Consider the following 20,979-nt stretch of genomic DNA (forward strand, 5'->3'; position numbering starts at 1 on the left):
TCTGCTGTCTCCTTGGCAGAGGGGAGTTTAGGCAACGGGACAAAGTGGACCATTTTAGAAAATCTATCCAGAATGGTAAGGACAGTGGTGTTACCGTCAGAAAGGGGCAAACCCGTCACAAAGTCCAATGAGATGTCCGACCAGGGTCTTCTGGGAACAGGTAGAGGGCGTAGCTGATCGGCCGGAGCTTTGTTGGACGTTTTGCATGCCGCACAGGTAGGACAAGCAGCCACGTACTCTGCCACTTCCTTCTCCATGCCGGCCCACCAAAACCATTGTCTTATCAGGAAGATGGTTCTTTGAACTCCCGGGTGACACGCCATCCTGGAGGTGTGGGCCCAATGGATGACCTGTGGACTGAGGCTGACAGGAACAAATAACCGGTCTGGTGGTACGCCATCCGGGACATCACAATTACTCAGAGCCTCCATGACAGCCTTCTCAATGTCCCACTGGAAAGCCCCCACAACACATGAACTAGGCAGAATAGATTCAGGTTCTTTATTGGATTTATCTGGCATGAACATTCTGGATAAGGCGTCTGGCTTACCATTCTTAGAGCCGGGCCGGTATGACAAGGAGAAATTGAATCGGGTAAAGAAAAGAGCCTACCTGGCCTGCCGAGAGTTGAGTCACTTGGCGGATCGCAGATACTCCAGGTTCTTGTGGTCAGTGCAGATCAGGAACGGAACTTCAGTCCCTTCGAGCCAGTGCTGCCATTCCTCCAGAACCACCTTAATGGCTAACAGCTCACGGTTGCCAATGTCGTAGTTCCTCTCGGCCTGGGACAATCTTTTCGACAGGAAAGCGCACAGGTGGAGCTTATTATCTCTCGGGGAGCGCTGAGAGATAACCGCCCCCACCCCCAAATCAGAGGCGTCAACCTCTACCACAAACTGTAGAGAGGGATCCGGAACAGACAGGATGGGTGCATATGTGAAGGCCTCTTTAAGGCATGTAAATGCCATGTCGGCTTCCGGACTCCACCTAAACACAGACTTTGGAGAGGTGAGACAGTGCAGGGGGGCAGCCACTCTGCTGAACCCCCGGATGAACTTTCTATAGAAATTAGCGAAGCCCAGAAATCTTTTAACCTCCCTCCGTGAAGAGGGAGTGGGCCAATCCCTTACTGCACTGACCTTCTCTGGATCCATTTGGACACTCCCCTCGGCTATGATGAAGCCGAGGAACGAGACAGACGATGGGTGGAATTCACACTTCTCGGCTTTCACATATAGTTGGTTCTGGAGAAGCCTCTGGAGCACCTGGCAGACATTCTGAACATGAGAAACTTCATCTGGAGAAAAAATCAGAATGTCATCAAGGTAGACAAAAACAAAGACATTAAGCATGTCCCGTAACACATCGTTCACCAGGGCTTGAAAAACTGCGGGAGCGTTAGTTAAACCAAAAGGCATTACTCAGTACTCGTAGTGGCCACTAGGGGTGTTAAACGCCATCTTCCATTCATCTCCCTGTCTGATTCTCACTAAATGGTAGGCGTTCCGGAGATCCAATGTAGTGAAAATCTTAGCACCGTGCAATAACTCAAAGGCAGATGCCATCAGAGGCAACAGGTACCTATTACGGACTGTGATCTCATTTAGACCCCGGTAGTCAATACAGGGCCTCAGTGTCTTGTCCTTCCTGTCGACGAAAAAAAAACCTGCGCCAGCAGGAGACGAGGAGGGTCAGATCAGTCCAGCTGCCAGGGACTCCTCAATATACTTATTCATGGCTGCTGTTTCGGGACCAGACAGTGAATACAATCTTCCCTTAGGGGGGCAGGTTCCCGGACGGAGCTCAATTGCACAATCGTAGGGTCGGTGCAGAGGTAAGGCAGTGGCTTGTGATTTGCTGAATACCTCCTTGAGGTCATGGTAGCACCTAGGAACCTTGTCTAAGGCCGGAAAATCCTTCACAGGCTCCTCAGAAGTACAGACAGGGGCCACGGTTACATGAGTGGGCTCTGACAAAGGGACAGGCTTATTAATCAAACCACAATGAGAGACACACCCCTCTCCCCAGGATTGGACCTCCCCGGTATTCCAGTCTATGTGGGGGTTATGTAATTGAAGCCAGGGGTAACCCAGTATGAGGGATTGAGAGTCAGATCGGTACACATGGAAACTGAGTTTCTCAAAATGGCCATCTGTGAACCGGACAGTAACCGGTTGGGTACAGAGTTACCTGACAGATTATGTGATCATCCAGGGCCCGCGCCTCCAATGGACACTGGACGGGGGTCAGGCTGAGGTTTAACTTCTGTGCCAGGTTAACGTCCATCAGATTGGCGTCCGAACCAGAGTCTATCAGGACGGGGTGCTGTAGAGACAGAGACTCAGAACAGAGATAGACCATAGGTTGTGGACATGAGGAGGTAGACAAACAAACTGTCCAACTTAATAAAGATCCCTCACCTGACTTGGCCCCAGTCTTAAGAGGACAGTTGGCTACTCTGTGGCCCTCCTGACCACAGTACAGACAGAGCCCCGCAGGCAGACGATGTTGGCGTTCCTCAGCCGGAAGGCAGGTTCGACTCAACTGCATGGGCTCTTCTGTAGGGGATTTACCAGACTCGGCCACCAGGTGAGGAATGTTCTTGTGAGATTTACTGACACCAGACGATGAGGACGGTCGGACCCATAGAGTATCTGACTGCCAGACAGACATCTGATCTGAGACCTGGATAGCTGCTGCGATGACGTCATCTAAAGACTGAAGCTCCTGGTGGAGCGCCATCTCATGGCCCACGGAGCGACTGAGATCGTTCAGAAAAGCAGTAATTAAGGCCTGATTGTTCCAGCATGTCTCAATGGCCAAAGAGCGAAAGTCACTCACATATTGCCTTATAGGATGCCCACCCTGTCTCAGCCTCAGTAATACTTGGCCGGCTTGTTGACCCTGAACAGGATGGTCGTAAACTCTTTTGAATTCAGTCACTAGGTTGTTAAAAAACTGAACCGCCGGTGATCTCTGTTCATAAAGGGCGTTAAAGTAACTCAAAGGGGGTCCTTCCAACAGACTAGCCACATAGGCTATTTTAACAGAGTCTTTGGAAAAATGGAATGGCAGGGACTCAAAAATTAACTGAACCTGGGTAAAAAAATTGCGACAGGTGTCCGGGTTACCTGAGTACTTGGACAGGGGTGGAATGTTTGGTTCGTCCAAGCCCCTCCCAGGTGGAACGGGTTCGACCGACAGGGAGGTGACGACGGCCTGGGTACGGGTGAGCTGGGAGACCTGAGTGGCTTGCTGAGTCATCCTATCCACCAGGGTGTGTAGTGCCTGTTCATGTCTTCCCAGGCGTTGCCTCTGAGACCGAATGGCCTCCCGGACCTGGTCTAGGTCTGCTGGGTTCATAATGTGGCCAGTTCGTACTGTAATGCACTGAGTACGAAAACTGAACCCACATGCATGACCCAGAGACAGATGTAAAAGTTCACAGTGTTTATTAAACACCAAGCTCACTGACAGTGCACTGATAATGATAATGAACAAAATCTTGAGAACAATGAGTCCCGGGTTCTTCTTTGGGTTAGGGAACCGGACCGGAGACGAAAACCCACAGTCCGGGTCGGGAGAGAACGTCGGGAATCCGACTACGGAAAAGCAGAGGGAGGTCAGTGGCAGAACCAGGTCATACACGGGCAGGCAGACGGAAAGGCAACAGGACATAGGGATCAGGCTCGCTCACGTACCGTAAAACAGGCGTTAAGGTCGAACACACGTTGAGTCAGTAGAAGGCTGAAGTACAGACAGGGATAAGGCCAACAGGCAAAAAACAGAGATGGCAAACCGGGTCATACACAGGCAGACAGACAGACAGGATCCAAAAGACGCTGGTAAGTATCTCACGAAGAAAATACAAACTGGCAACAGACAGGGGGAAACACAGGGCTTAAATACATAAGAGGGAGGGAAGACAATGAGACACAGGTGGAGCAAATCAGGGTGGAGACAGGTAATCAGGACCAGGCTAAACAATCAAGGAGGGGAAGTAAAGACTTCAGACACGACACACGAGGGAAACTTAACAAAATAAAACAGGAAATGACAGACAAACACACAAGACAGACAAAACCAGATTAACGTCTGGTGGTAGGCATGACACCGTCCTACTTTTGGAGATTCTAGGGACTACCAGTAAGCCTGCATGTTGAGAGCGTAGTGCTCTAGATGGATTGTATGGAACTAAAAGCTCTTTCAGATAAGTAGGTGCCTGGTCATGAAGGGCTTTGTAAGTGAGGAGGAGTATTTTGAAGTCTATCCTAGCTTTTACAGGGAGCCAGTGCAGAGAAGCCAACACAGGAGAAATATGGTCTCTGATACTGGTTCTAGTGAGTACACGGGCATCAGCATTTTGGATTAGCTGAAGGGTCTTTAAGGACTTTTTGGGACAGCCTGAGAGAAGTGAGTTACAATAATCTAGTCTGGATGTAATAAATGCATAGACTCATTTTTCTGCATCATTCTGTGTTAAAATACCTCGAATTTTAGTAATATTACACAGATGAAAGAAAGCAGTTCTCAAAATCTGTTTTATGTGAGACTTAAACGATAGATCCTGATAGAAAATAATACCTAGGTTCCTCACAGTGGTTTTGGGATCCAGGGTAACACCATCCATGGTGACTACTTTGCTGGACACTGCATCCCTAACAGTTTTTGGGCCAAACATAATGACATCAATTTTGTTTGAGTTTAACAGCAGAAAGTTGTTGGTCATCCAATCTTTAATATCTTTAATGCACTCCTGTAGTTTGGCTAGCTGATTGGCTTCATCAGGTTTAATGGATTAATATAATTGGGTATCATCAGTGTAGCAATGAAAGTTGATGGAATGTTTTCTCATTACCTAAAGGAAGCATGTATTGGATAAACAGTATTGGTCCAAGAACTGAGCCTTGAGGTACTCCATAAATAACTGTAGTGCACTGAGAGGATTCATTATTAATGTTAACAAAGTGAGAACAATCTGTTAGATAGGATTTGAACCACATTAATGCTGATCCTTTGATACCAATTGATTGTTCCAAACATTGCAGAAGGATGTGATGTTCGACAGTGTCGAAAGCTGTACTAAGGTCTCATAAATCCAGTACTGAAACCAGACCCTTATGTGAAGCAGTTAGAAGGTCATTGGTAACTTTGATGTTCCCTAAAACCTGACTGGAAATTCTCAAGTAAACTGTTGGCTTGAAGGAAAACACAAAACCGATTGGCTATTATTTTCTCCAGAATCTTAGATATGAATGGATGGTTCAATATGGGTCTATAGTCAGCTAAAACTGCAGGGTCGAGGCTGGGTTTTTTAAGAGGTTTGATTACAGCTACTTTAAAGGACCATGGTACATAGCCTGTTGATAATGACAGGTTAATCATATCAAGGAGGTGGCTGCTAAGTAAAGGTAAAGCATCTTTGATGAGCTTTGTTGGAACTGGGTCTAAGAGACAGGTAGACAATTTAGAAGAAGAGACAATCAAAGTTAGCTGACTGATCCCTACAGGAGAAAAGCAATCCATAAAACCAGATGGCTCAAGAGTCAACTCTGTGGTTTCTGGGTCTGAAGGATTTAAGGGTGGACTATAATTTGTAGAGGATAAGAGGACATTAATTTGATCTCTGATGAGCAAGATCCTATTATTGAAGAAGTTCATAAAATTGTTGCTATGGAGGGTAGCAGGATTACTAGGCTCATATGCACTGTGGTTCTTTGTCAGTCTGGCTACAGTACTGAACAAAAACCTGTGATTGCTCTTGTTTTCCTCTATTAATGATGAATAACAGGCTGCTCTAGCAGAATGAAGTGCCTTCCTGTATTTATTTAGACTGTCCTGCCAGGCTGAAAGGTGTTCTGTTAATTTAGAAGAACGCCACTTTCTCTCAAGTTTTTGGGTATGCTGCTTTAATTGCCGAGTATGAGAACTGAACCAGGGAGCACGCTTCCCTTGTCTTATAATCTTATTTTTTAGTAGAGCAATTAGATCTAATATTTTTCGCAGAGAGTCTGCTGTATTATCAACAAACTCATCAATTTGAGATGGATTAAGATTGACTGAATTGGGGGAAGAATCCACTGTGTAATTCAGATGCGGGATTAGATTGAGAGCTGCTGGGATTTCCTCCTTAAATTTAGATATAGCATGGGCTGATAAATGTCTAGTATAAACATTTTTTGGCAGGGAGGGAGTCACTGAGTAACATAAATTCAAAGGTTATTAAGCAGGTGAATGGGTTTATGTACATATTGACTAAAGCCTACTGAGTCTAATAATGGCATAAATGCATTACTGAGACTGTTGCTATCGTGGTCCACATGAACATTGAAATCTCCAACAACAATGATTTTATCTGTTTAAGGATTAGACTGGCTAGGAACTCGGTGGACTCTGATAGAAATTCAGTGTATGGACCAGGAGGATGATACAATATAGTAAATAGTATAGGCTGGAGCGGTTTATGGATTGGGTTGGATAGGCTAAGACTTAGGGCCTGATTTACCAAGATCGCAAATAACAGGCCTAAATGTGCTTACTCACGCTAAAATATGTGCGTGCTATTGATTTGCGTGTCAGGTGTGATCAACTAAGATTGTCTGTGCAAATGACAACGGGCACAAAGTCTTGGAGACCGCCTTATTTAAATGAGGATTTTGCATGCGCTACTGGTTGTCATCATAGAGACAATCCGCTGTAAAAACTGCTGTGGGATATCCCAGCACTCACAAATATGAAGTTGTTCTTTTTCCACACTGAGGGGTGAATAGGTATTTCTCTGTTGTTGTTTATCAGCGGTGAGGTGAAATAAATACCGGTGAGTGAAATAAATACCTTCTCTCTTTATGTCGCTCTGTATGGTGAATGAAAACTTTTAAGTCCGTGGGCATGATAAAAAAAAAAAAAAAAAAAATCTGCTTATGTAGCCGGTTCAGGAGTCCAGTCACAACACTGTGGACAGCGCTGTTTGTGTGTATGTGCATGCGTGTGTGTGTGTGTGTAGTGCAGTGCTAGAACCCATCCCGTTCGGTCTCCCTTGCACATGTGCGCGAGAGAGAGAGGGAAAGAGAGAGAGATGTCTCTCAAGAGTCGGTCCTGGCCTAATGGTGATGTGCCACTGGTGGAACCGGGCATGGAGGGGCAGGCCCATAAAGTGGGGGGCCATATGTCTCAAATTATTATTTTTTTCTCCCGTCATTCCAAAAATGTTGATGTGAAAAGAACAGATTGGTTCTCTGCGTTTCCTTTGGTTATGCCTATGCGCCTCCTCGCTATAACACCTGCTGCCAGTTTTGCGCAAAGCTGTGCCAGGTAAAACCTGCCTGTCAGACACGCAAAATATAGATGCAAAATCAGCCACCGCAGTTTCAGGTTTGGTAAATCACATTGCATGCGCTAAATAAATATTTGCATTTACTCCTCCCAATAATTTTGAGCATTCTGGCAGAAACGCCCATATTCATCAGGGCAAACACGCTAAATGGGTTGCACGAGCTATTTTGCCCATTTGAGAGGCGCAAACCTCGGTGCGCCCTGTTAGTAGATAAGCTTCAAAGTGTTTTTGCATGCGCACTCAAGTTTGCGCACATTTTTAAACACGCAAACCTTTAGTAAATCAGGCCCTAAGACTTTCAAATGAGTTAAAGTTAGTCTTAGGTTTGGGATTTATTTGTAGACATGAATTAAAAATAGCTGCGACTCCTCCTCCTCAGCCTGAGCCTCGAGGAATCTGATTATTATGGTGAGTAGGAGGAGTAGCTTCATTTAAGGACACATACTCCTCCTCACAAAGCCAGGTTTCCATCAGACAGGATAAATGTATATGATGATCTAATATGGTATCATTAATTAATAAAGCTTTGGAAGATAAAGATCTAAAACCATGCATGTTAACTAAAATGATTGAACACATATTGGACTCTGACCAGCCAACCACTGTGGTCATCAAGGAAGATGGCAGGATTGCCCCAGTTCATGTGTGATGCACTCTGGGGGGGGGGGTTCCTTCTTCCTCAGGCCACACTGTGGAGGACAGCACAGGTCATAGTGATGTCCCATGACCTCAAAGCAGGGCCGGACTGGGAGACTTTTTCAGGCCAGGAGTCAGTCATGTAACTAAGCCACCCTGGCCTTGCCCACACACACACGTTCACATCAACACCAACGTTCATGGGCACGCATCCACGCACACTCACAAAAGTATGTTTTTTGCTGACTCAAAACAAATACGCACTCCAATATAGGCATAATAGTCACTACAACACTCACCCTAATGCCACATGGATATTTTCAGGGCATGACCCATGCGATGGTAGACAACTGTCTATTCTTTACCTGTCAGTTGCTCTGAGCTAGTACTGGGCTCAACGTCTGAAGTACCAGAACTGACAATTTCTCCACCTTTGCATAGGAAACATAGAAATATATTTTAATATTGATTTTGCAATGGCCAATTGCAAAGTTTACAAGAATGTGCATGGAAGAAAGCATAACAAATAACTCTTCAACTAGCAAAGCTAGCACCAAACCTAACAATTAATCTAGAGAGGGACAGCCTTATTAAACATATAGTAGCATGTATGCATACAACACATGCAAACTGGCACGTATGTGTGGGTGCACACATGCACAAAAGCAAGTGAACTTATGCACATACACACCCACACCCACACAGTGCATTATAAATAGAAGTCCAAATATGGAACCTACTGTACAATTTAGAGTTGGAATGTAGCCTACATTAATTTTTTTGTTTGGGCAGGTAAATACAGCAACACAACAATCCTCAGCAAAACCCATTATCACACAAAAAGTAGCATTATCACAAATTCTATCTCTTTGTTGGGCCAATAGGTCATGGGGCCCGTGGTGCAGCATATCTGATGTCAACATCCTACATAGCATGCTCATGCTCATACCTGTTCAGGACGTGGGGCTGAGCACTGGGCTGGTTTGTCTCATAACAAAAAGAAATTCTGCGTTTGCTCCACACACACTACAGCTACATTTTGATTGTTTCTCACATATACGTTTAGTTATGGCTCCCCTCAACCAATTTATTGCATATTTCAGTTATTGCTGTATTTGCAATAGTACTACTTTAACACTGTCATGCATTAATTATGAGAACCTTTGTCAAGATTTTTTTTCTTGAGTGTTTTTATTACTCCTTAGGCATGAAAAAAAAATTGTGACTGAGTTTTGTTTTTTTGTTTTTTTCATGTAGTTACAAAAAATGTCCATGCATTTAATTTTTGAAGTAAAGAAACACATTTAAAACCCAATATCAGAAAGTGAGATAAAAACAATGAAATAATAACATTTTAATCCTGCTAATTTGATGTTTTCTCACATTTTAACATATTCTAATGCTAGTTATTACTCACTTCATGTAGATAATGTGCAAGAAAAAAAAAACTTTTTGTCTTACAATTGATTTACACTCAAACATGTTAGTGCAGATCAGGTTTGTCTAGAACAGCAAAGTTACAGTAATGGTCTGAATGTCAGTGTATGGGATGGTGCAAAAGTGTCCACTGTGTTGGCTGATATGGAACTAAAACAACAAAACCCATTAATATACAAGAGAACAGCTGGAGAATAACTGTCCACTGTAATGACCACTATGCATGAAAGGGTTAATGGAAGAGAATCAAGGTTCTAAATAATAAGAAGTGCCAATATAACAGCTACACAGAATAAGTCATGTCATGTAGAATATCAACTGCCTCATTGGCATATAGCTTTTATTTGTAACCAACAATATAACCTAATAAACAAAGACAACTCAGTCCAAATCTAGCAATTAATCAGCTATGAGGGCTTATTATACAGGGGTTGGACAAAATAATGGAAACACCTTCACCTCAAGATGATAATGCCCCAATCCATACAGCTAGAATTGTTAAAGAATGGCATGAGGAACATTCTAATGAAGTTGAGCATCTCGTATGGCCGGCACAGTCCCCAGACCTCAACATTATTGAGCATTTATGGTCAGTTTTAGAGATTCAAGTAAGACGTCGATTTCCACCGCCATCGTCTCTAAAAGAGTTGGAGGGTATTCTAACTGAAGAATGGCTTAAAATTCCTTTGGAAACAATTCACAAGTTGTATGAATCAATACCTCGGAGAATTGAGGCTGTAATTGCCGCAAAAGGCGGACCTACACCATATTAAATTATATTTTGTTGATTTTTTAAGGTGTTTCCATTATTTTGTCCAACCCCTGTATCTTAAATAAATTCAAATTTAGTAAACAATAAAAACGTGGCTTGTAAATCAGTAATTTTAAAATCCCAATCTTTATTTTAACTTCCAGGCAAGGCTTAGTTCGCTACATATTTACACTTTGTAAAAGTGGCTCAATGGTATTTTGAACCCTATATATCTCTACTTCAAGGCAACACCTAACTAAATCCTGGTCTTTACCTAAGCCACTGACAGGTGGCCTTTACCTAAGCCACTGACAGGTGCCTGGCAGACAATGTTGAGGGCTCAAAATACCAAAGACCATAAAATTGTACAGCACCATTTACCCTGACCCTCATGCTGACAACCAGTGTATTTTTTTTAAGATAGCTAACTTACTTGCAGACACATTAATGGCACCTTGACTGGGGGGAGGGCTGAATAAATTGGTGAGTTTTAGACATTTGGCCCGTCATCCTCCAGCGCCTTTCTTTTTTTCACTCTCTCCCTTTCAGCACCACCTTTTCTCTTTTTTTTGTACAGTTTGGGGTCCATCTTCGATGAAGTTAACTTGTCTCCTCTCCCATACGCTACACACACACACAAACACTGCAGCAGGTGCCAGACACACATCGTGCACCCCTTTCTCCACACACATTGCCTGTGGTTGATAGGCCCTCCTGTTAATTGAAACAAACCAATCATCTTTTCCTCCTCACACACAACTGGCCTGAGTGGCCTCTGATTGGCCTGGCCTGCCTCTAAGATTAAAAGTGAAAGCTCAAGATAGCCGCGACAGCGGCAGCCTTGGAAAAAAAAGAAAAAAAGAAACAGGAGAGAGAGAGAGAGAGAGACGCAGGCCAGCAGGCCATTCCCAGACCGGCGCGTCGGGAAGACTCCCGGTCCTCCCTATGGCCAGTCCGGGCCTGCTTTCTCAGGTTGTTTTTATAACTGTGGCAGTGTTGCCTTTCTTTTTGATTTGGTCCTTCACGTCCTTGTAAGCCAAAAGGAGGAGTTTTGCATCCGATGGGAAAAAGTACGCCGCTCTAGTTGCCATGGTTCATCGGTGAATCTGTGATCGATGGCGGTGTTGAACTAGAAAGCCACATGCGCACACTTATCCAGGATGAGTTACACCTGGCTTGATGAATCCGTGTCTGTTCATCCTGACTTGGTCTTTGTGCAGCCAATTAAGCCTGGATGCCCTTGTTTTGGATTCATTGAACGCAGCTTAGTCAATTATCCTGGATGACGGAATCCTAGTTTTGTGCTATAGGCCCCTGGAATGATGGAAGTTCCAGTCGGCACACAAACAATACTTTGAAACTCTTTCAAAGATAAGGACTGAATTAGAAAATAAATCTTTGAGGTTTTCAGCTCCTGATGCCCAGAACAAACTTCAGTCTGAGCTCCATTATACAAACACTGATTCCATCAACTGATTTTAAAGAGTGTGAAATCTCTGGAATTAAGGCTGTTGGTCTGTAAATCCATCCATCCATTTTCTACCGCTTATCCGGGGCCAGGTCGTAGAGGCAACAATCTAAGCAGGGATGCCCAGACTTCCCTCTCCTCAGAAACCTCCTCTAGCTCTTCTGGGGGGACCCCAAGGCGTTCCCAGGCCAGCCAAGAGACATAGTCTCTCCAGCATGTCCTAGGTATTCCCCGAGGTCTCCTCCTGATGGGACATGTCTGCAACACCTCCCGGGAGGGGGTCCAGTTTGGGGACCACAGGATTGGTCTGTAAATGTTTCCACTGATTGTGTATGTTTTTTGTGTATGTGTTTACAAAGGCTTTCAATGTAAAATATAATGATGTGACTGTATCGACTGTTGGTCATCTCAGTGGGACCAACCTGGTTAAATAAAGGTTGAATAAAAATAAGCTAGATTACTTAGAGTCAGTCAACCTAAAAGGGTTCAACTAATACTAAGTGCCAGTAAAGATCACAGGACAGGACATTGAAATAAATATGTAGAGTTTGCTCATTAGAACCCTGTCAAAGCAACAAAGCTTAAGACCCTACACATGCTTCATCTCATCCACAACTAATGTGAGAAATCTGTATTAATAATTAAATAAAGTAGTTTAGTTGGTGCTTTTGCTGATCCTTGGTTTCCCTTGTACCTGTTTGTTGCAGTTTATGTTCCTGATGAGTGGGAAGTGCCCCGCGAGAAGATCACAGTTCTCCGAGAGCTGGGCCAGGGGTCTTTCGGGATGGTGTACGAGGGCATTGCCAAGGACATAGTCAAAGGAGACCCTGAGACACGAGTGGCGGTTAAGACAGTCAATGAGTCGGCCAGTCTGAGAGAGAGGATCGAGTTCCTCAATGAAGCGTCTGTGATGAAAGCTTTCAGCTGTCATCATGTGGTATGAATACGCTCCAATGGCTGCTGACACTGCTTTCCATCTATTCATACACCCATCAAATACACCGTAGCTTTTAGAGACTGGACCTGGAACCAGCATGAACATACATGAATCATATCAACATGACTCATGTTGTGTTGACAATGCCATATTGACATAAGGTTTGATTCCTGAAACAAATGTTCACACTTTGTAAGCACTGGTGACTGCCTGCCATTTCTGTTTTCTTCAACTAATTATGCAGCATCACTGCCAGGGTTTTTCTATGCTGAAAATGAGGCAGAGGTGGCCCCATCTAATCAGGAATAACACGCCTTCACTTAGCTACAGTTAAAATTTTATTTTAGCAATTACTGTTTAATGTTACTTTACCAAAAAACATCAGTCAAGCTATTAAGCGCTTCTGTAATGTCAGTGGTCTTGAAGGAAAAACAGAAAATCAGTGTGATATTTACAATACTATTACATTAAGACCTTTTACTTTTTTTTTTTACACCAGTAAAGATCAAATTAGAATTATAATATGTTAAGTGTCATATAGTCAGTATAGTTGCATTAGATGAACCTCCCATTATCCCTCATCAGCTGAAGACAAGGCAATGACATTCTTTTTTTATATATTTTTTTCTCTCCCCTCCTTCACATTTTAAAACAGGTTTTGCTGCATTATATTGTGGATATTGGACATTTTGCACACATTACAAAGTACACGGAGTACATTTTTTCAAAATAAAACCCTTATTACAAATAATACATAATGTGTAGTAAATAACTTCTTTTCATTTTTATGACCAAACGCTCAACTGTTTGTACAATGTTTCTTCATTTAAAAGTCCTCTTTCTCACAGACACACATGCTCACACGATAGGGTTTCTCCAAAATAATAGCCTTAAATGTGATAAATCATCACTTTTATGCTGAGTTATTCATACAATTTCAATTCATTTCTCAAACTGATTCTTTCTCTCACATACAAAACTAATGTACATACACACAGAAGGGTTTCCAAAATAAAAGTCTCACTTAAAGGTGATGGTGGTTTCAGCACAGGGTCACTGGTGTTCTGTAGAGATGTAAGGAGGACGGACACTAAAGGGTGGGAACTGGTATTGGGACGGAGAGGTGTGAGTGGAGCTGAAGTGTCGACGGTCACAGGAGGTGGATCGTGGGGGAGGCAGATCGCGCGGGAGGCGGGACGGCCGGTGCGAAGTCCCGCCCAATCCTGCTTGCAGCTTCAATTAGGGGCTCGGGGCCCTAGGGCCCGAGCACCTATTGTTCTTCCGTTTTCATCTTCCGACACCTATTGTTCTTCCGTTTTCATCTTCCAGACAAGATTTCGCCGATTAATTCAGCCTAATCCACTGGGAGGACCCCTGCAATTAATACATCAAAATGTGCGGTTTCATTGGGAATAGTGTGCTATGACTCAAGGTAGAGATTCATAAATTTTTCGCAGAGTTATTGGCAAAAAACATGCAAAAAAGTCCCATAGAAATGAATGGGGAAAGGAAAAAATCAGCCACAAAAATCCACTTGTTTCTGACTGCTACTGCTTCACCATACTTTGACCTACAGACTTCATTTAAACTTTAAAACACAGGCATTTTTGTCGTCTCCACAGAGATGTACCTTGTTTGAGGATGAGGTTTACGGTTTTTGATAGATGAGTCTTAGAAAAGTGTCAGATTTGTCAGAAAACACCAAAACAGAGCACACATTCCTGTCATACCAATCTCATTAGAGTGTGAAAACAGCTGAAAATCACCTCAAAATTTTGTGGATAACTCGTCCTCCCGGCCAAACGATACATAGGAGGCAAATGATTCTTTCCAAAAATGTAGTCACAATTCCTGGGCTTCATATGAACCTAAGTTTGAAGACCTAGCTCTTTCTAAAGTAAAATGTCAGGCAGTAGAATGAAGGCTTCCCCCTCCTCTTCCCGTATTCAAATCAATACAGATTGTTGTTTTCCTGATAAGGTGACTGTTTTTACACTGCTGTAACTCTAACATTTCTCACAGTACAAGGAAGAAAAACACATCTGTGTGTTCCAGAGCTCTTCATGCCAGTCATGATCATTGTAGTTTTCACCTATCTTTTAGGGTTTTTCCGTAATGAGCAGATGTTTCGGACCTATTCCAGAGCTCTTTCTGCCTTTCTCTGTGTCCTCTGAGCCCACTTCCCCCTAACAGCCTGAACGTCACTGTGGCAACGACAGGTCTATTAAGGGTCATTGGCACAGCCATTGATCAGGGCTGTTTACCTACACAGCTGTGGGGGGGCCCAAGGGAGAGGGGGGCCCATGGGAAGTTAAGATTTTTTTGTTGAAGTTTTTTTTTTCCTGTTGTTCAACTAAATTATATGATAAATATCCCTTTAACTGCCTGTTCAACCATATGGTTGAGTTACTCATCAGGTTCTTCTTAGTGGGCTAGTTAAAGGGATATGAACCTATATGCAAGCTTCACACATTAGATTTTATAAATTGGTATATTATTGTATTCTGCATCTCTGTGATAGAAGAAATCTTATCATGATGTCACAGTTTTGAAAAAATAAGTCAGGATTTCAGGAAAGAAAAAAAGGGGAGAGAAGGCAAAATGAAGGAAGTCAAGTTCTGACCAACTTCTTTTCAAATAAAGGTGAACACAAACTTTTAAACACACAAGCTGAATTAGCTTTATTAGGTGCCGTTAACTCCTCCATTATTGTTGCTAATATAAACAGGGGCAATCCAAAGCAAGAGCAACACTTTCAAATGAGGCTTTTGTTATTAACCCTTTCATGCATAGTGGTCACTACAGTGGACAGTTATTCTATAGATTTTCTTTTGTATATTCATGGGTTTTGCTGTTTAGTTCAACATCAACCAACACAGTGGACGCTTATGCATCATCCGATACACTGACATTCTTGTTATTTTCCTGTTATTTTCCTGTTCTTTTATCTAAATCAATTACTAATTGTTATTAGACTGTAATTAACAGAGTTTTTACAGTTGGTTTTTTTTTTTGCATAATATCTGAGTGAGTATTAACTAGTATTATAGTATTCTAAAATGTTAAAAAAAAAAAAAAAATCAGATTAGCAGAATTAACCTCCTAAGACCCAGGAAAATGAAAAATGTAGCTTTTTTCCATTAAACATTTGTCTTGATTGGAAACTGCATTATGCAACAGTTTTTTGTGTGCCTTTGTTTGTTTTTCAGATACTTTTTTTTTTAATTTTACTTTTTTTTTTTTTTTTAATGGAATGTTCTTTGCACTGGACAGCAATTAAAACTGTAAAACTTTTGTCCCCTACAGAGGACAAAAATGCATTGCAGTACAAGGAAGAAAACCACATCTGTGTGTTCCAGAGCTCTTCGTGCCAGTCATGATCATTTTAGTTTTCACCTATCTTTTACGGTTTTTCCATAATGAGCAGATGTTTCGGACCTATTCCAGAGCTCTTTCTGCCTTTCTCTCTGCAGTCTGAGCACACTCCAAGCACACTTCCCCCTAACAGCCTGAACGTCACCATGGCAACGACAGGTCATTAAGGGTCATTGGAGTCACATTACATTGGTGCAGGGGTAGAGGTAGAATTTAAGAAGGGGGGGCAGCTGTAAATACTGACTGAATGAAATGATACTAAATTAGACTGATGCTGCCACCTAGTGGTCCTGCACGGTAACTCTGTCATTTTTTATCCAATCTCCACCAAACTTGACCTGGTTGATGTTAGTCCAGCCTTAAATGAAATGAAACTAAATCAGGCTCATACTGCCACCTAGTGGTCCCGCATGGTAACTCAGTCATTTTTGGTCTGATCTCCACCAGACTTGACCTGGTGTATGTTAGTACTTGCCTGAATTAAATAATACTGAATCTGGCTGAGCACTGCCACCTAGTGGTCCTGCACGGTAACTCAGTCATTTCTTGTCCGATCAGCACCAAACTTGATGTGGTTAATGTTGCTCCCGCTCTGAACAAAATACTGAATCTGGCCCAAAGCGCCATCTAGTGGTCCCGCACGGTAACTCAGTAATTTTTGGTCCGATCAGCACCAAGCTTGACCTGGTTGATGTTGTTCTTGCCTCAAACAAAATGACACAACGATATTGAATCTGATTCATAGCACCATCTAGTGTTCCCGGAAATTTGCCTCGGCTGTGCGCTGCTTGGGCCTAGATGTGGACGCGACTTGCGATCGTGAGCGGGACCTGTTGTCGTGAACGACCTCAGAATGAAACCGACAGCGTGCCCCCCCCGAGCCCCTCTCACGATTTCCGCGTGTGGAAATTGTCTAGTTATTATTATTATACTATTGTCACTTTAAACTGGATTTTGACCCCCTAAACATGCTCAAAAACTCACCAAATTTGGCACACATGTCAGGCCTGGTGAAAAATTTGATACAATGTAAAATTTAACCCCATAAGTGCTTTCTAGCGCCACCTATGTGAAAAAACACCATAAAAATTGTCGTGGTCAGTAGGAATGTCGTAGAGACATGAAACCAGTGCCAAAATGTTGGTTGGATAATGCTCTACAAATCATACACTGACACTTATGACCTATCTCCAACAGGAAGTTTGCAATATGCCTTTCAAAATAAAATTTCTAAAACTAACGCCGATGACACCATTTGTCATATTGACTTCTAAATAGCACCAAAACATTGAGTGTACCCTTCTCAAAAAAGTAATCTTGCAACTTTTTCAGAACTGCCTTAGTTTTTTTTTTTTTTTAGAAGCCCGGAAAGTTCCAATGTCTGGAACTCATTTTTCTCTTTGGACTTTTCCCCCATATGTTACATATCTATCCAATTACGGGACTCACCACAACTCTGACATGCAAAAATTTTTGAGATAGGACATACGGTTATTGATTTATTACAATTTATTTATTTTCATACTTTTTTCATTTTAAACTGCCATTTGACCCCCTTAACATGCTCCAAAACTCACCAAATTTGCCATGTATGTCATGGCTGGTGAGCACTTTCCTACAATATAAAAATTAACCCCTTGGGTGCCAAAATGGACTCTGTAGCACCACCTATGTACTAAAAAAACACACAAAAACTGCCCTAGCGGCCAGTAGGAATGTCACAGACATGTGAAACAAACATCAAAATGTTGGTCTGATTGAGCCCGACAAATCAAACACTGACACTCATGAGCTAACTCCAACAGGAAGTTGGCAATCTGCCTTTCAAAGTTACTCCACATTCCTGCGATTGCTGCTTATTTATTTCAGACACTTTTCATAAAAGTTATACATCATCAAATTCCCACAAGTCTGAAGAATCAATAAGTGAAAGAATTTTTGAGATAGGACCTATGGTTATGGAATAATCGTGATTTTTTTGAAGAGTACGTTTAGTGTCACTTTTCACAATGAAAAAATCACTATGTAAGGCTTATTGGTAAGCCCTGTAAGTGTCTGAGAATAGACTAGTGGTGAAAACTGCAGTCTGTTGAACAGGAGGCTGCAGGTTTGAATCCCAGGCAAGACAAGGAATTTTTGTGTCCCCCCCCCCCACACACACATTTTAAAACAGGTTTTGCTGCCTTGTATTGTGGATATTGGACATTTTGCACACATTACAAAGTACACAGAGTACATTTTTTCAAAATAAAACCCTTATTAAAAATAAATAATGTCTATTAAATAACTTTTTTTTATTTTTATGACCAAACGCTCAACTGCTTGTACAATGTTTCTTCATTAAAAAGTACTCTAACAGACACACATGCTCACTCAATAGGGTTTTTCCAAAATAATAGCCTTAAATGTGATAAATCATCACTTTTATGCTAAATTATTCATACAATTTCAATTGATTTTTCAAACTGATTCTGTCTCTCACATACAAAACAAATGCACATACATACAGTAGGGTTTCCAAAATAAAAGTCTCATTTAAAGGTGATGGTGGTTTCAGCAGAGGGTTGCTGGTGTTCTGTAGGGATGTAAGGATGATGGACACTAAAGGGTGGGAACTGGTATCAGGACAGAGAGGTGTGAGTGGAGCTGAGGTGTCGATGGTCACAGGAGGTGGATTGCGCGGGAGGCGGAACGCCCGGTGCGAGGTCCCGCCCAATGCTGCTTGCAGCTTTGATATTATTATTAGGGACTGAGTCAAAAGGTAAGGCCCTCTCACACAGTGAGAGGCCTTGCCTTGAAAGCAAGGCCCTATTGTTTTTCGTTTGTTTTTTATATTATTAGGGACCGAGCCCATGGGGAGAGGCCCTCTCCCTCACACAGTGAGGGAGAGGGCCTTGTTGTTTTTAGTTTGTTTTTTATTATTATTATTATTATTATTATTATTATTATTATTATTATTATTATTATTATTCTCTCGCCACTTTAACCTGGAATTTGACCCCCTAAACATGCTCAAAAACTCACCAAAGTTGGCAGACATGTCATGACTGGTGAACACTTTGATACAATATCAACATTAACCCCTTGGGTGCCAAAATGGGCTCTGTAGCGCCACCTATGTACTAAAAAACACACAAAAACTCCCCTAGCGGCCAGTAGGAAGTTGCAGCTCATCTTATTCATTTTTGGCTGTTTTGGCAGTGCTTTTCCCAGTGTTACATTTATGGCCACATCAGCTTTAATGATAGAAATCTAGACTGCAAGGCTTACATACAGTAGGATAATATGTGAAGACACACATTAGAGTTTTGTGGAGATCTGGAGGTGACATGATGATGGATGGAAGTGGCAGCACCCACATCATTTACTATGCAGGGAATAGCTTAAAATTCTATATATTTTAGAAATCTTGACATGATAAAGGGGTTTCTTACTATTCATCCACAAAGAATTGACAGTCAGAGCACTTTTGTTACAAATTATTGATTGTTGCCTCTGCTTTTCTTCATTGTAATGTATTAATTCATGTGTGTACTTTTGTGTGGAGGTGCGCCTCCTCGGTGTGGTGTCCAAGGGTCAACCCACTCTTGTGGTGATGGAGCTGATGACCCACGGTGACCTGAAAAGCTACCTGCGCAGTCTGAGGCCAGACTCTGAGGTATGTGGAGCTGATAGATTATATATGTGAGACTCCACCCACGCCTAAACCACAGCCTAACTGTCATTTCTTGTGTGTGCTGTGCAGAACAATCCATCAGGACGTCCACCACCTACGCTGAAGGAGATGATCCAGATGGCGGCAGAAATCGCAGATGGCATGGCCTACCTCAACGCCAAGAAGTTTGTGCACAGAGATTTGGCAGCCAGGAATTGCATGGTAGCAGAGGACTTCACTGTGAAAATTGGAGGTATTTGAGCTTGATTTAATTTTCAGTGTTCATATCACTTTCCTATAGTGTTTTGAGGGTTTTAGGGCAGATCATTTCAGTTCAGGTTCCACATTTAGCCGAATATGACCTCAGTGGACGTACATCATTTGGTCTTGGTTATTTAAAAGTGTGTTCACCCCTGGTTTATATGATCTTGTGTGACATTTCATTTGAGGAAGGTCTTGATTCTTTTGTGGATGTGACGTTTAGTCCTGTGGGCAGTCCTTAAGGCCCTCCTATCTCTTGTATTGGAGGGAGGGGTCTACTGGTCCGTTTCTAACCAGAGTCTATATAGCAAAGGCAGAGCCTTGGGCCCAAACAGAAAACACATCACTTGACTGTTCATTAAACAACCCAAAACATTTAAACTCCACTTGAAGGCAGATTATACAGGATACTCATGTATCATATATAGCTGGTTTAGTAGCTTACCGGTCGACAGGCCATAAGCTACTGTCGTCATGCAGCGTCTATCGGCGTTGGCGGCGTCTGTCATTGTCTGTCATCATCTGTTGCCTGTTACAAAAATTTCAATCTTCTTCTTCTCCGAAACTACAATTTCGATTGATTTCAAACTTGGTATACAGCTTCTTTATGATGATTTCAACAAAAGTCAGTGAAATTATTTGGATCTGGATCTGATTCTGGATTTGGTGCCACTTTGAAAAATGTCCCCATTATAAGAGATAGGAAGCGGATCGATGCAATAACTCAGTAAATATAAACGATATCAAGTGTAAATTTCTACAGTACAGTCCTGACGGAGAGATGACCAAAACATAATGGCCACATGCTGATCAGGATCTCCTTCTGGATCCGGGAACTTACGGAAAATTTAACATGGGCTCTTATGGGGAAAAACTTTCATCGTCTTCTTCTCCGAAACTCCAGTTCTGATTGACTTCAGACTTGGTATACAGCTTCTTTATGATGATGTCATCACAAGGTATTGAAATGATTTCGATCTGGATGTGATTCTGGATTTGGTGCGACTTTGAAAAATTTTCCCATTATAAGAGATAGGAAAAGGATTGATCCAATAAATCAGTAAGTATTAGTGATATCAAGTTGGAATTAGAATTTTTTACAGATCTGATTGGAATATGACCAAAA

At 42.3% G+C, this 20,979-nt stretch overlaps 1 protein-coding gene across 1 annotated transcript in view; it reads left to right on the forward strand.

The window, feature by feature from the left end:
- The window catches only part of insrb (insulin receptor b), a 350,554-nt gene that overhangs the window by 323,156 nt on the left and 6,419 nt on the right, over positions 1-20,979 (forward strand). Inside the window, exons 18-20 of the mRNA XM_030132071.1 lie at positions 12,333-12,562; positions 19,485-19,595; positions 19,683-19,845. Coding sequence (XP_029987931.1) covers positions 12,333-12,562; positions 19,485-19,595; positions 19,683-19,845 — 504 coding nt within the window. The remainder of the gene's footprint in view (positions 1-12,332; positions 12,563-19,484; positions 19,596-19,682; positions 19,846-20,979) is intronic.

Source organism: Sphaeramia orbicularis, chromosome 4, assembly GCF_902148855.1.
Source record: "Sphaeramia orbicularis chromosome 4, fSphaOr1.1, whole genome shotgun sequence".
Lineage (NCBI taxonomy): Eukaryota > Metazoa > Chordata > Actinopteri > Kurtiformes > Apogonidae > Sphaeramia > Sphaeramia orbicularis.